This window comes from Culex quinquefasciatus, chromosome 3 (assembly GCF_015732765.1).
Source record: "Culex quinquefasciatus strain JHB chromosome 3, VPISU_Cqui_1.0_pri_paternal, whole genome shotgun sequence".
In the NCBI taxonomy this organism is placed as follows: domain Eukaryota; kingdom Metazoa; phylum Arthropoda; class Insecta; order Diptera; family Culicidae; genus Culex; species Culex quinquefasciatus.
Window position 1 is genome coordinate 118,483,593 of NC_051863.1, and position 14,516 is coordinate 118,498,108.

The following is a 14,516-nucleotide window of genomic DNA, read 5'->3' on the forward strand; positions in this document are numbered from 1 at the left end:
TGTTTCTCGGCACTGGCTGAACCGATTTGACCCGAACCTGTTGCATTCGACTTGGTTTAGGGTCCCATAGATCGAGTTTTATACAGATTGAAGTTTCGATAAGTAGTTCAAAAGTTATGTATAAAAATGTGTTTTCACTTATATCCGGATCTCACTTAAATGTATGCAAACTATGTCCGGGTCCATCATCCGACCCATCGTTGGTTAGGTTATCAAAAGACCTTTCCAACGAGCCCAAAACATTGAAGATCTGGCAACTCTGCCTCGAGATATGGTCACTTAAGTGATATTGATGTACTTTTTAGAAGCCGGATCTCACTTAAATGTATGTAAACTATGTCCGGATCCACCATCCGACCCATTGTTGGTTAGGTTATCAAAAGACCTTTCCAAAGAGTCCAAAACATTGACGATCTGGCAACCATGTCTTGAGATATGGCCACTTAAGTGATATTGATGTACTTCTTGGAAGCCGGATCTCACTTAAATGTATGTAAACTATGTCCGGATCCACCATCCGACACATTGTTAGTTAGGTTATCAAAAGATCTTTCCAACGAGTCCAAAACATTGACGATCTGGCAACCCTGTCTTGAGATATGGCCACTTAAGTGATATTGATGTACTTTTTGGAAGCCGGATCTCACTTAAATGTATGTAAACTATGTCCGGATCCACCATCCGACCCATTGTTGGTTAGGTTATCAAAAGACCTTTCCAACGAGTCCAAAACATTGACGATCTGGCAACCCTGTCTTGAGATATAGCCACTTAAGTGATATTGATGTACTTTTTGGAAGCAGGATCTCACTTAAATGTATGTAAACTATGTCCGGATCCACCATCCGACCCATTGTTGGTTAGGTTATCAAAAGACCTTTCCAACGAGTCCAAAACATTGACGATCTGGCAACCCTGTCTTGAGATATGGCCACTTAAGTGATATTGATGTACTTTTTGGAAGCCGGATCTCACTTAAATGTATGTAAACTATGTCCGGATGCACCATCCGACCCATTGTTGGTTAGGTTATCAAAAGACCTTTCCAACGAGTCCAAAACATTGACGATCTGGCAAACCTGTCTTGAGATATAGCCACTTAAGTGATATTGATGTACTTTTTGGAAGCCGGATCTCACTTAAATGTATGTAAACTATGTCCGGATCCACCATCCGACCCATTGTTGGTTAGGTTATCAAAAGACCTTTCCAACGAGTCCAAAACATTGACGATCTGGCAACCCTGTCTTGAGATATGGCCACTTAAGTGATATTGATGTACTTTTTGGAAGCCGGATCTCACTTAAATGTATGTAAACTATGTCCGGATGCACCATCCGACCCATTGTTGGTTAGGTTATTAAAAGACCTTTCCAACGAGTCCAAAACATTGACGATCTGGCAACCCTGTCTTGAGATATGGCCACTTAAGTGATATTGATGTACTTTTTGGAAGCCGGATCTCACTTAAATGTATGTAAACTATGTCCGGATGCACCATCCGACCCATTGTTGGTTAGGTTATCAAAAGACCTTTCCAACGAGTCCAAAACATTGACGATCTGGCAACCCTGTCTTGAGATATAGCCACTTAAGTGATATTGATGTACTTTTTGGAAGCCGGATCTCACTTAAATGTATGTAAACTATGTCCGGATCCACCATCCGACCCATTGTTGGTTAGGTTATCAAAAGACCTTTCCAACGAGTCCAAAACATTGACGATCTGGCAACCCTGTCTTGAGATATGGCCACTTAAGTGATATTGATGTACTTTTTGGAAGCCAGATCTCGCTTAAATGTATGTAAACTATGTCCGGATCCACCATCCGACCCATTGTTGGTCAAAAGACCTTTCCAACGAGTCCAAAACATTGACGATCTGGCAACCCTGTCTTGAGATATGGCCACTTAAGTGATATTGATGTACTTTTTGGAAGCCGGATCTCACTTAAATGTATGTAAACTATGTGCGGATGCACCATCCGACCCATTGTTGGTTAGGTTATCAAAAGACCTTTCCAACGAGTCCAAAACATTGACGATCTGGCAACCCTGTCTTGAGATATGGCCACTTAAGTGATATTGATGTACTTTTTGGAAGCCGGATCTCACTTAAATGTATGTAAACTATGTCCGGATGCACCATCCGACCCATTGTTGGTTAGGTTATCAAAAGACCTTTCCAACGAGTCCAAAACATTGACGATCTGGCAACCCTGTCTTGAGATATAGCCACTTAAGTGATATTGATGTACTTTTTGGAAGCCGGATCTCACTTAAATGTATGTAAACTATGTCCGGATCCATCATCCGACCCATCGTTGGTTAGGTTATCAAAAGACCTTTCCAAAGAGTCCAAAACATTGACGATCTGGCAACCCTGTCTTGAGATATAGCCACTTAAGTGATATTGATGTACTTTTTGGAAGCCGGATCTCACTTAAATGTATGTAAACTATGTCCGGATCCACCATCCGACCCATTGTTGGTTAGGTTATCAAAAGACCTTTCCAACGAGTCCAAAACATTGACGATCTGGCAACCCTGTCTTGAGATATGGCCATTTAAGTGATATTGAGGTACTTTTTGGAAGCCAGATCTCACTTAAATGTATGTAAACTATGTCTGAACCCACCATCCAACCCATTGTTGATTAGGTTATCAAAAGACTTTTCCAATGAGTCCAAAACATTGGCGATCTGGCAACCTTGCCTTGAGATATGGCCACTTAAGGAATATTCATGTACTTTTTTATTCTGGATCTAAAAAATAGATGAAATTTGTGTACAGCCATTGCTGGTAATGAGTGAGGAAGGCCCCAACCACATGGGTGGATTAAGTTAGTTTTTGTTTTAAACTTGTTTTAAGCTTAATTTTTCGAAATCAAATTTGAAATCAAAAAGTACTTCAATGAAATTTTGATTAGGTGCACCGTTTTCTAGTCATAGACATTTTTAGGTAACTTTTTTGAAAACAGTCGCAATTTTTATTTTTTTAAATAAATGCACATGTTTGCCCACCTTTGAAAAAAAAAATCGAAAAGCTGCGAAAATTCTATTTATTTTGCTTGATATGACCCTTAGTTGCTGAGATATTGCCATGCAAAGATTTAAAAACAGGAAAATTGATGTTTTCTAAGTCTTACCCAAACAACCCACCATTTTATAACGTCGATATCTCAGCAACTAATGGTCCGATTTACAATGTTAAATCATGGAACATTCGTGAAATTTCCTGATCTTCTCTAAAATAAAATTTTCAAAATTTTCAAATCAAGACAAACATTTCAAAAGAGAAAGTTTGTCAAAATTTTAGTTTTGTCAGAAAATTTTGATTTTGAGTGCGAATACGTTTGAGGTGGAATAACCCATTCCTGCAAGTTTGAGCTCAGTTTAAAATATTATTAAAATTCAATGAACATAATCTATATTTTAAAAAATCCCGTTAAACTACAGGACACCCTATCGCACAGTCACTGTTTGCTAAATTTGATTCTAAAAAGCATCGGACAGGCAGAGCAAATTTTTTGCTCATTCAATCAATTAGTACCACCAACCAACAGTGAAAAACGAAAGCTTGAAAGCGCTGGTCATTTCGCATTGCCAATGAATCTATGCTTGTATGTTTGTGATATAAATTGGAGATTAATTAAAACGGGCAACAGATGTTTCCAATGTCGGCCGGATCGATGCAGCCGGAACTGTAGCAAACCAGCGAGTACTTGACATAGTTGATGTAAACGTCACTACGATGATCGGCCGTGTCGAACATCAGCCGCACCACACTTGGCAGGTTGTTTGAGGATGACCACGCGGGTGGTGTTGTTGGTGTTGGTGTTGATGCGATTCGATCGGGTGTAGGTTCCTTTCGGTTTGGGTGTCAGTGTGTCAAGTGGGTGGCAGAAAAACATGAAAAACAGAAGCAAAGCATGAGAAACTGTTGTAACACGTGAGGCATCATGTGGGCAATATGAAATATGCTGAATGATGGAGTTATATTTTATGTTTTTCTATGTTTGTAATGGATCGTAATGTTTAAGAAGTTCCTTATGAAAAGATTTTTTCAACCCAACTTTACCCAATCAATTTAAATTCCAGTTGCGAATCATTAATTTGATTGATTGAGTTTTTGTCATAACTTACACATCTGAAGAAAGCATCTGCACGAACCAAAACGACAATTCCAAAACCAAGTCACTGGTGCAGCAAAATTTAATTGATGATTTTCTGCTGACAATCAACTTGTTCGTTTGTGCAAGCTCGATGTCACCACACTGGAACCTTTGGCCCGAATGTTTCAATTTCGCCTGCCCTCTCGAATCATCAATCAATACATGATCATTCGAGCAGCATCCGAAACCGGAGATGATGCACGAAGAACAAGTTGCACCACCCCCACACACACATATCCACAAGCAGCGAGTGCTAACAAGCTTGTCAATATTGTCGGCACCGTAAACACACACACACACACACACACACACACACACACACACACACACACACACACACACACACACACACACACACACCCGTGAACCGTGGGGACAGGTGAGGGTCCCTGCGGAGCTTAGCTGCCAGCTACCGGGCGGGTTGCAGTAGGCGGATAGCTGTCGGCGATTGCATACATTCATTGCATCGCCCCCGGACCAGCAGCGGGAGGATGTCTAGGACGTGGCGGAATTGAACAAGGGCACTGTTTAATTTCTTCGAAAAAACCACATGGGTCCGTAAACACCTCTGTCAAGCGATCGAACGCCGCTATAAGTGTTTTAGCCCAAAACCTCACCAAACCCCGAATCCAAGATGTGATGCGACCCGTGTCGAGGGATGCATGGCTGGGGGGGTTCAACAAATTCCCAGTCGATAACGGAGCCTGTGGGGCACAGGGGCGAACCCCACACGTAATTTGCCCTTACTGCGTCACGGCAGAACACTGGCGCAGCGGACCGTATTTCCCTAGCGACTCGTGGGATTCATAATGAAGACAAGTGAAACAAACCAACAAAAGGGTCCCGATGCGCCCCAAGCATCGGAAAACACGGAGGTAGAAGAGGACGCAAACGTCGAAATGGCAGGAGGCGAGTCAAACGGCGGCGACACAGCAGGCGGAGTGGCGAGCGCGTTCCGTGGAAGCGGGAAGGTGTTGAGATCCCCAGTGTTGAACCAGGCGGCTGCTTCGAGTCAGCAGATAGGAGTAATTGGAGAGGAGACTCCCAAGTCATCCTTGTTGAACTTCGCCGGCAGTACCCCTCAGGACGGAGTCCTGCTTGGAAGGACCGCGTTACAGGAGGTCAGGAGGAGGGTCAACGAACTCTTTGATTTCATCAAGGACAAAAACAACGTCCACACCAGAATCAAGCAGATGGTGAATGGAGTCAAGGCAGCCATGAATGCCGCAGAGCGCGAAAACAACTCGCTGGTGGTGACGCGGAATTCACTGAAGCTCAGAGCTGAAAGAGCCGAAGAAACGCTGAATGCAAAACTGGAGGAGGAAGCGCTACGGGAGAAAGAACCGAAAACGCCGCCCGGCCCAAGCTCTAAAAGGGACAGGGAAACGCCTGGAGAGGAGGAGGACGCAAAGAAGCAGAAGCAGGGGAATGGAGACAGTCCGGACCCGGCGAAGGAACCAGAACCAACCCCAGGGAAGGAGAAGGAATGGGAGAAGGTCAAGAAGAAGAAGCGGAAGAAAAAGGGAAGCAGAACGAGGACACCCAAAACCCAAGTTTCGCAGGGAGCGTAACAAAGGCGAGGCTTTGGTGGTCGAGGTGAAGGAAGGTGTTTCGTACGCAGACCTCCTCCGGAAAGTACGAACCGATCCGGAACTCAAGGAGCTTGGCGAGAACGTGGTTAAAACCAGGCGCACCCAAACCGGAGCGATGCTTTTGAGCTGAAGAAGGATCCCGCGGTCAAGAGCTCAGCTTTTAAGTCCCTCGTCGAGAAAGCCGTAGGCTACGAGTCGAAGGTAAGAGCGCTATCACCGGAGACAACGATCGAGTGCAGGAACCTGGACGAGATCACGACGGAGGAAGAGCTAGAAGATGCGCTGATCGTTCTTCTGGATGACCGTACGACACCGATGGCAATCCGGTTGAGGAAAGCCTACGGCGGCACGCAAATTGCGTCGATCCGACTATCGACGCCTTCGGCGTCTAAGCTGCTGGAAACCGGCAAGGTCAAAGTAGGGTGGTCGGTGTGTCCACTGAGGCCTGTTCCTCGAGTGACCCAGCAGATGACGAGGTGTTTCCGCTGTATGGGTTTCGGCCACCAGGCGAGAAATTGCGACGGTCCCGATCGTACAAGAAGCTGGCCTCGGGCAAAAAGTAATGGAGGTGTCCCAGGTGAACCTCAATCACTGCGACACTGCACAGCAACTGCTGTGGCAGTCGACCGCGGAGACGGGGTGTGACGTGGCAATTATTGCAGAACCGTACCGAGTTCCACACGACAACGGAAACTGGGCCGCGGATACAGCAAGAATGGCGGCGATACACGTGATGGGGCGGTACCCCATACAGGAAGTGGTCTCGAGGGCGTTTGAAGGATTCGTGATCGCCAAAGTAAACGGAACCTTCTTCTGTAGCTGCTATGCTCCCCCAAGATGGACCTTGGAGCAGTTTCAGCAGATGCTGGATAGTCTGACCGATGAACTGATCGGACGAGACGATCGTTATCGGAGGTGACTTCAACGCGTGGGCGGTCGAGTGGGGTAGCAGATGCACCAATGCTAGGGGGCATAGCCTAATGGAAGCTCTGGCAAAGCTAGACGTTAGGCTGGCGAATCGCGGAACCAGCAGTACCTTCCGCAAAGACGGTCGTGAGTCCATTATCGACGTTACGTTCTGTAGCCCGCGACTGGCGGCCGACATGAACTGGAGGGTGAGTGAGGACTATACCCATAGCGATCACCAAGCGATCCGGTACAGCATCGGGAGACGAGCCCCTGTACCAGATAGGAGCAGCCGGTCCTACGGAAGGAAATGGAAGCTGCAGTACTTCGACGAGGGTCTCTTCGTGGAAGCGCTCCATTGGTGTGATGGTCCCCAAGACTTGAGTGCCGACGTGCTAACAGCACAACTGGTGACAGCATGCGACACAACCATGCCGCGGAGACTGGAGCCAAGGAACTGTCGTCGTCCAGCCTACTGGTGGAATGAAGAACTCGGTACCCTTCGGGCAAGTTGCCTCAGCGCCAGAACCCTTGGGGGAGCGCATATCGTGTAGCGATGGCGAAGATCAGAGGCCCATCGATGGTGGCTGAATCGTGTCCCGACAAGCTGAAGGTCATTGTGGAAGGGCTCTTCCCAAGACATGACCCAACGACATGGCCTCCTACACCGTACAACGACGAAGGGGGTAGCAACGCCGAAGGTCATCTGATCACCAACGAGGAACTTGTGGCAGTAGCGAAGAGATTGAAGGTGAAGAAAGCTCCCGGCCCGGATGGAATCCCGAATTTCGCCCTGAAATCGGCGGTTCTAGCATTCCCGGACAGGTTTCGAACAGTCCTGCAGAAATGCCTGGACGAAGGACACTTCCCGACCCGTGGAAGGTTCAAAAGCTCGTGTTGCTGCCGAAGCCAGGCAAACCACCGGGGACCCATCATCGTATAGGCCTATATGTTTGCTGGACACCCTCGGAAAGCTTCTGGAACGGATCATCCTTAACCGGCTGACCAAGTACACGGAGAGCGAGCATGGCTTAGCAGCGAGGCAGTTTGGCTTCCGTAAAGGGAGATCCACGGTGGACGCCATCCGGAAAGTGGTCGAGAAAGCCGACGAAGCGCGGAGGAAAAAAGTTCGCAAGAGATGTCGAACAAATTAAACCTTATTCCAAACCTTTTTAGAAACTTTCAAAGGTTCTTAAGAAACCTCAAAAACCCATCCCTTCTTTAAAAGATGGTGATAATATTCTATTAACTAATGGGGAAAAAGCTCAAAAACTTGCTCAGCAGTTTGAGAGTGCTCATAATTTCAACTTGAATGTTTTGAGTCCTATTGAAAATCAAATTTCAATAGAATTTCAGAATATTGTTGAACAAGAATTTTCATCAGATGAAGTTTTTAATACGGATCTGAATGAAATAAAATTTATTATCAAAAAATTTAAAAATATGAAAGCCCCTGGTGAGGATGGCATTTTTTACATTTTAATTAAAAAATTACCAGAAGCAACTTTAAGTTGCTTGGTCAAAATTTTCAACAAATGTTTTGATTTGGCATATTTTCCCAGTAGTTGGAAAAATGCCAAAGTAATTCCGATTTTGAAACCGGATAAAAATCCTGCTGAAGCCTCAAGCTATCGGCCCATTAGTTTGCTTTCATCTATTAGTAAATTATTCGAAAGAATAATTCTTAATAGAATGATGACGCACATTAATGAAAATTCAATTTTCGCTAATGAGCAGTTTGGATTTCGCCTTGGGCATTCAACTACTCATCAGTTGTTGAGAGTTTCAAATTTAATTCGAAGCAACAAATCTGAGGGCTATTCTACTGGCGCTGCTCTTCTAGACATAGAAAAAGCATTTGACAGTGTTTGGCATAAAGGTTTGATTGCGAAATTGAAAAGGTTTAATTTTCCGATTTATATCGTGAAAATTATTCAAAATTATTTGACGGATCGTACTCTGCAGGTATGTTATCAGAATAGCAAATCTGATCAACTACCTGTACGTGCTGGCGTCCCTCAAGGAAGCATTTTGGGTCCAATTTTATACAATATTTTTACTTCTGACTTGCCTGATTTGCCCCCAGGATGTCAGAAATCACTTTTTGCTGATGACACAAGCATCTCCGCCAAAGGTAGAAGCCTTCGTGTCATCACAAGAAGATTACAAAAAAGCTTGGATATTTTCAATTCTTATTTGAAAGAATGGAAAATTACTCCAAATGCTGCAAAAACTCAACTTATTATTTTCCCTCACAAACCAAGGGCAGATTTTCTTAAACCAAAAAGTCATCACATTATAAAGATGAATGAGGTAAATTTAAAGTGGGAGGATCAAGTGAAATATCTTGGACTTGGTTTTGACAAAAACCTTACTTACAAGGATCACATTGAAAGTATCCAGGTTAAATGTAACAAATATATTAAATGTTTGTATCCACTTATAAACAGGAATTCTAGACTTTGTCTCAAGAATAAACTGTTAATTTATAAACAAATTTTCAGACCTGCCATGCTTTATGCTGTGCCGATCTGGACAAGCTGTTGCTTAACCAGGAAAAAAACTTCAGAGGATTCAGAACAAAATTCTGAAAATGATTCTGAAACTTCCTCCCTGGTTCAGCACCAGTGAACTTCATCAATTAGCCGAAGTTGACACTTTGGATGTTATGTCCAATAAGATAATTGATGCATTTCGACAAAAATCATTGCAGTCTTCAGCTGCATTGATCCGCTCTTTATATAGTTTATAAGTTAGTTTTAAGGTATCCCTTTTCCCTTTTGTACATGTAGGACCTCCTACATTTGAAATCACTGAATAGCGAAAGCTACAATATTTCATGAATAAATGAAAGTTGCTAGTACTTAAAATTGAGGTGAAAAGTCATCGTTTGTGATTGGACACTCAATAATATTTTAACTGAATGAATGTACATGGAAAAGAAATTTGAATAAATATAAATTAAAAAAAAAATAAAAAAAAAAAGCGCGGAGGAAAAAACGCAGGGGGAACCGTTGCTGCGCAATAGTCACGATTGACGTCAAGAACGCGTTCAACAGTGCGAGCTGGGCGGCCATAGCAGCAGCGCTGCACAAAATGAAGGTGCCTGACTATTTGTGCAGGATCTTGAAGAGCTACTTCGAGAACCGCGTGCTGGTCTACGACACTGCCGATGGACAAAAAACCGTTGTTGTTACCGCGGGAGTTCCGCAGGGATCCATTCTGGGTTCAGCACTGTGGAATGGAATGTATGACGGAGTGTTGACACTGGGACTACCCAACGGCGTAGAGATTGTTGGCTTTGCAGACGACATAGTGCTGACGGTAACCGGCGAAAATGTCGAGGAGGTCGAAGTGCTGGCTATGGAGGCAATCGCAATGATCGAGAACTGGATGCTCGAGGTGAAGCTGCGGATCGCTCACCACAAGACGGAGATGGTGCTGGTTAGTAACCACAAGAAGGTGCAGCAGGCCCAGATACACGTTGGAGAACACGTCGTGCACTCGAAGAGAGCGCTCAAGTACCTCGGGGTGATGGTGGATGACCGGCTGAACTTCAACAGCCACGTCGATTACGCCTGCGAGAAGGCGGCTAAGGCGATCATGGCACTGTCGAGGATGATGCCGAACAACGCTGGACCCAGGAGCAGTAGGCGCCGCCTCTTGGCAAGTGTCGCGACGTCCATACTTAGGTACGGCGGACCGGTATGGTGGACGGCGCTGGGGACGAAGCGAAATCGAGCGCTGCTCGACAGAACGCAGAGACTGATGGCCATGCGGGTTGCAAGCGCGTACAGGACCATTTCGTCTGAAGCAGTTGGCGTCATAGCCGGAATGATCCCCATCGGCATCACACTGGAGGAGGACACCGTGCGCTACACCCGGAGAGGCACGAGAGGTATCCGGGAAGCTGCGAGAGCCGAATCGCTGGCAAGGTGGCAACGTGAGTGGGACACCACGGAGAAAGGCAGATGGACGCATCGGCTTATCCCGTCCGTATCCACGTGGGTGAGCAGAAGGCATGGAGAGGTCACCTTCCACCTCACACAGTTCCTGTCGGGCCATGGCTGCTTCAGGAAGTACCTGCACAGGTTTGGACATGCAGAGTCTCCTCTCTGTCCGGACTGCGTCGATTGCGAGGAAACACCGGAGCACGTGGTGTTCGCCTGCCCTCGCTTCGAGGCAGCGCGAAGCGAAATGCTGGCCATTATCGGAGCGGACACCAGCCCGGATAATGTGGTGCGAAGAATGTGCAGCGACATCGCCAAGTGGAATGCGGTCGTCGGAGCGGTGACGCAGATCACTTCGGCTCTCCAGCGGAAATGGAGAGACGATCAGAGGAGGAACGACTAGGAGCCTAGTCGAAAACCCACGAGTGTGGCTGTGAAGGAGAGCACGTTATGATGGTCGGCTCTACCAAATCGGTACACGTCTCGATGGTCACAGGAGTCGAGAACCCACGAGTGTGGCTGTGAAGGAGAGCACGTTATGACGGTTGGCTCTACCAAATCGGTACACGTCTCGATGGTCCAAGGAGAGGGCTGCATATGACTAGCCGATCAAAAGCAACGCGATTCTTGGGCGCGGTTAAACCCTCGCATGGACTCATATGTATGTAGGACAGGAAATGGTTCTAGCAGCCGGCATGGATCCTGTAAGTAGACTAGTGCAGAAAATGCAACGCCTCCCCCCGAAGTTATACCGAAAGGTGGTCCCGGGGGGGACAAGGGCACGGCGTTCAAGGACTGGTTTAGTGGGTCGGGAAAACTCTTTTTTTGTTTTCCCAACCCCACACTACCTGAGGAATGAATTCTCAGGTGTCTGGTAGCAGATTCCGACCTTGTAAAAAAAAAAAAAAAAAAAAAAAACACACACACACACACACACACACACACACACATACTAGAGTCACTTGAACAGAAGGAAGGCATAAAACCACACCGTGTCAAACAAGTTTTCCTTCGCCGGATTCGGAACAGCCAGTGCATCATCCCGGAAGGTTTCCCATTTTTTCCACCCCGGTTGAGAATAGAAGGCAAATTTTGTGCTTTTGCACAAAATAGTTGAGCAGTAGCTCAGCATTAGGGGCGAAGATACACTAGCAGATCAATAGAATCTGAAGTGCAATTTGGGGAAAATTTAGGAAAATTATTTTGGAGTTATTAATCTGTTTTATTAATTATATAATGTTAAAAAATACTACTGAATAATTATCCACGATATCAGAAAATTCCATGACAATTTTATTTTTATTTTTTTTATGTTTTTCCTCATGACCAAAAAAATATATTTTCGTCACTGAAGTGCTAACTTGTCGCACGAGAATTTTGGACCAAATTGAATTAAGAACGCCATTTTGTGCAGCTCTCAATGCTTTTGACCTTCACTGATTCCCAAAATTCGATCTCATTGCTAAAATATTCAATAAAAACCCGACAAAACTCCCTGGATTGCTGTCACTTTTCATATGAAAGAAGTTTCAACCTTGTCGTGCTATCTTGACACACCCAAATTGACAAATTGATGTAAGTGTGACAACTGCCCGAAGGGAATTAAGTCAGCAGCAATTTGACACATGTACAAGCCCGACAACCGTAAACATTTGCAACTATAACTCGAAACTCAGCAATCAAATGCAACCAAACTTCGGGATAATGCATAGAATGGTCAACCAAACACAACGTGTTTGTTATTGTTTACATTGCATGCGCTAGTTTTTGTTTATTGAAGGTCAAACATTAAAACGCGTTATTCTCGAAACGTCAAAAATCTACATGCGACAAGATAGCACGACAGCTTCGATTTTTTGTCATTGTTTTTTTTCCATGCAAGGCTCCATACAACATTGAGTAGTGCGGTGCCTGTGTAGACGCGCAGTCCTGTTTTTTCGTGTTATTTTCCGTCTCTTTTATGTCGCTGTTCGGGTGAATGCATAATTGGCTAAGGGAGTGCGTGGTCGTAAAAAAATATTCGGAGTGAAAAGTGATTTTTTTTTGTGTGTGCCTTTTGTTTCGCATTTTTGTCGGGAATTGTGTGCTGCGAGGAGAAGATTACCCTCTGAAAATGCAGCGTCATCAGTGCATAATTGGCAAAGGGAGCACGTGGTCGTAAAAAAATATTCAGAGTGAAAAGTGATGTTTTGTGATTTTCAAAGCCCTTCCTATATCATCGTTGATCGGAAGGCACGGCGTCGGGTGGACTGTGTTTAAATTTTTCAAATAAGGTTTTATTTTTTTGCCAAAATAATAATCACGTGATGCTTGAAGGAGATGCTGTGGATTCAACGGTCTCAAGCGGTATCAACAAGTATATAGCGAAAAACTGTGTGCTTGATGAGTCTGCAACTTCAACTATCGGACTAACATTCCTCCCTTTCGTTGAACTGCAGGCTTCTTGGGAGGGCGCCGGTATTGACTAATAAAGTAGGGATCTTCAGAGGTTAAACAGTGAACGGATGGTTGGCTCCCACTGATCATTTTTGATTCATTGTTTAACTTCAGCTGATCCGTCAATAACGGAGTAGCAGCTCATTGGCAGTCAACCATGCTCATGCTCATGCTCATGCTCATGCAAGGCTCCATACAACATTGGCAGCTGTCTATACGAAAAAAAAATCAAGGTGGAACGATGTTTTCGGTCGCAGAATTTACAGATTTGATCAAATCAAGTTCTGCAAAGTTCTAGATTCATCTAGACATCCTAACAAATCACTGGAAAGAAGAATCATCTTGATTGGTTGAGTTAGGCTCGCGAACCAGCGAGTTGAAGTTACCGTTCCACCTTTTTTGGGAGGCTTGGGCGTCCGTGTAAGTTGGACATACGTTGGGCGCTCCAGTGTTAACAAATCGACCCACGTCTTCGCCAAAATTTTGAGCCGATTTGTTAAAAGAAGTGTGGCATCCGTTTTTTTTAATTGCTGACTTTAAATAGGGACCATCCACAAACCACGTGGACACTTTTTTGGAAATCTCAACCCCCCCCCCCTTCGTGGACAATTGTTCATACAAAAAAAAACTTTTTGTATGGAGCGTGGACAATCGTCATAACCCCGCCCCCTAAAGAGTCCACGTGGTTTATGGATGGTCCCATAGCTATATTTCAGCAATGATACAATTACAATTGATACAATTTATTTTAACTAAAAAACGTTACTTAATCCACCTTTTAGGTGGTTGGTGCCTTACTCTCATTTATAGAGTGATTACAATCCCCTAAAGTGTCCACATTGTTTATGGATGTCCCCTAACGTGATCGCAGCACCTAAGAGGTCCTAATAAAAATAAATGACGAGTAAAAAAAAACAGACTTTCTACAGACTTTTTGTCAAGATTATACAGACACGGTCTTTGAGGAAAATTGCATCCCTCTACACGGCACCCTCTACGGCCGACGAGTTGAGGTTATGCGAATTCAGACCATTTTTTAAAACGCTTGTAATTTAAGATAGGTAAGTGAAATCTTGAAAATTCTTACTCCACCTAAAAGGTCTTCTTATATGCTTTCTAAAAATATATAACATGTGATGGTTTCATGAAAAAACCGCCCTTTTTACCATAATTTTAATTTAATATGAAACAGTATTTTAAACATAACTTTTTGAAAACATGATAAAACTGCATGAATTTAATAGCAACTTAGGGGACGTTAAGACGGATCGATTAAAACTATTTCGGCCAAAATCGGTTAAGCTTGTGACAAGATATTCCAGTGACATTGATTTGGTACACATGTCTACATACAGCCAAACATACAGACATTTGCTCAGCTGGTGATTCTAAGTCGATACGTACAAATGAAGGTAGGTCTAGGAGGTTTAACTAAAAAGTTCGTTTTTCGAGTGATTT

At 44.4% G+C, this 14,516-nt stretch overlaps 1 protein-coding gene across 4 annotated transcripts in view; it reads right to left on the reverse strand.

Moving 5' to 3' along the window:
• Positions 1–14,516, reverse strand: part of LOC6044164 — a 33,656-nt gene that overhangs the window by 1,002 nt on the left and 18,138 nt on the right. For 3 of the 4 annotated variants that reach the window (XM_038265064.1, XM_038265063.1, XM_038265062.1), the window contains exon 4: positions 3,439–3,867. The exons of the other annotated variant lie outside the window; for it this stretch is intronic. In XM_038265064.1, the coding sequence (XP_038120992.1) occupies positions 3,652–3,867 (216 nt within the window). In that variant the 3' untranslated portion in view covers positions 3,439–3,651. Of the gene's footprint in view, positions 1–3,438; positions 3,868–14,516 lie in introns of those variants that run through there. 4 annotated transcript variants of the gene reach the window in all.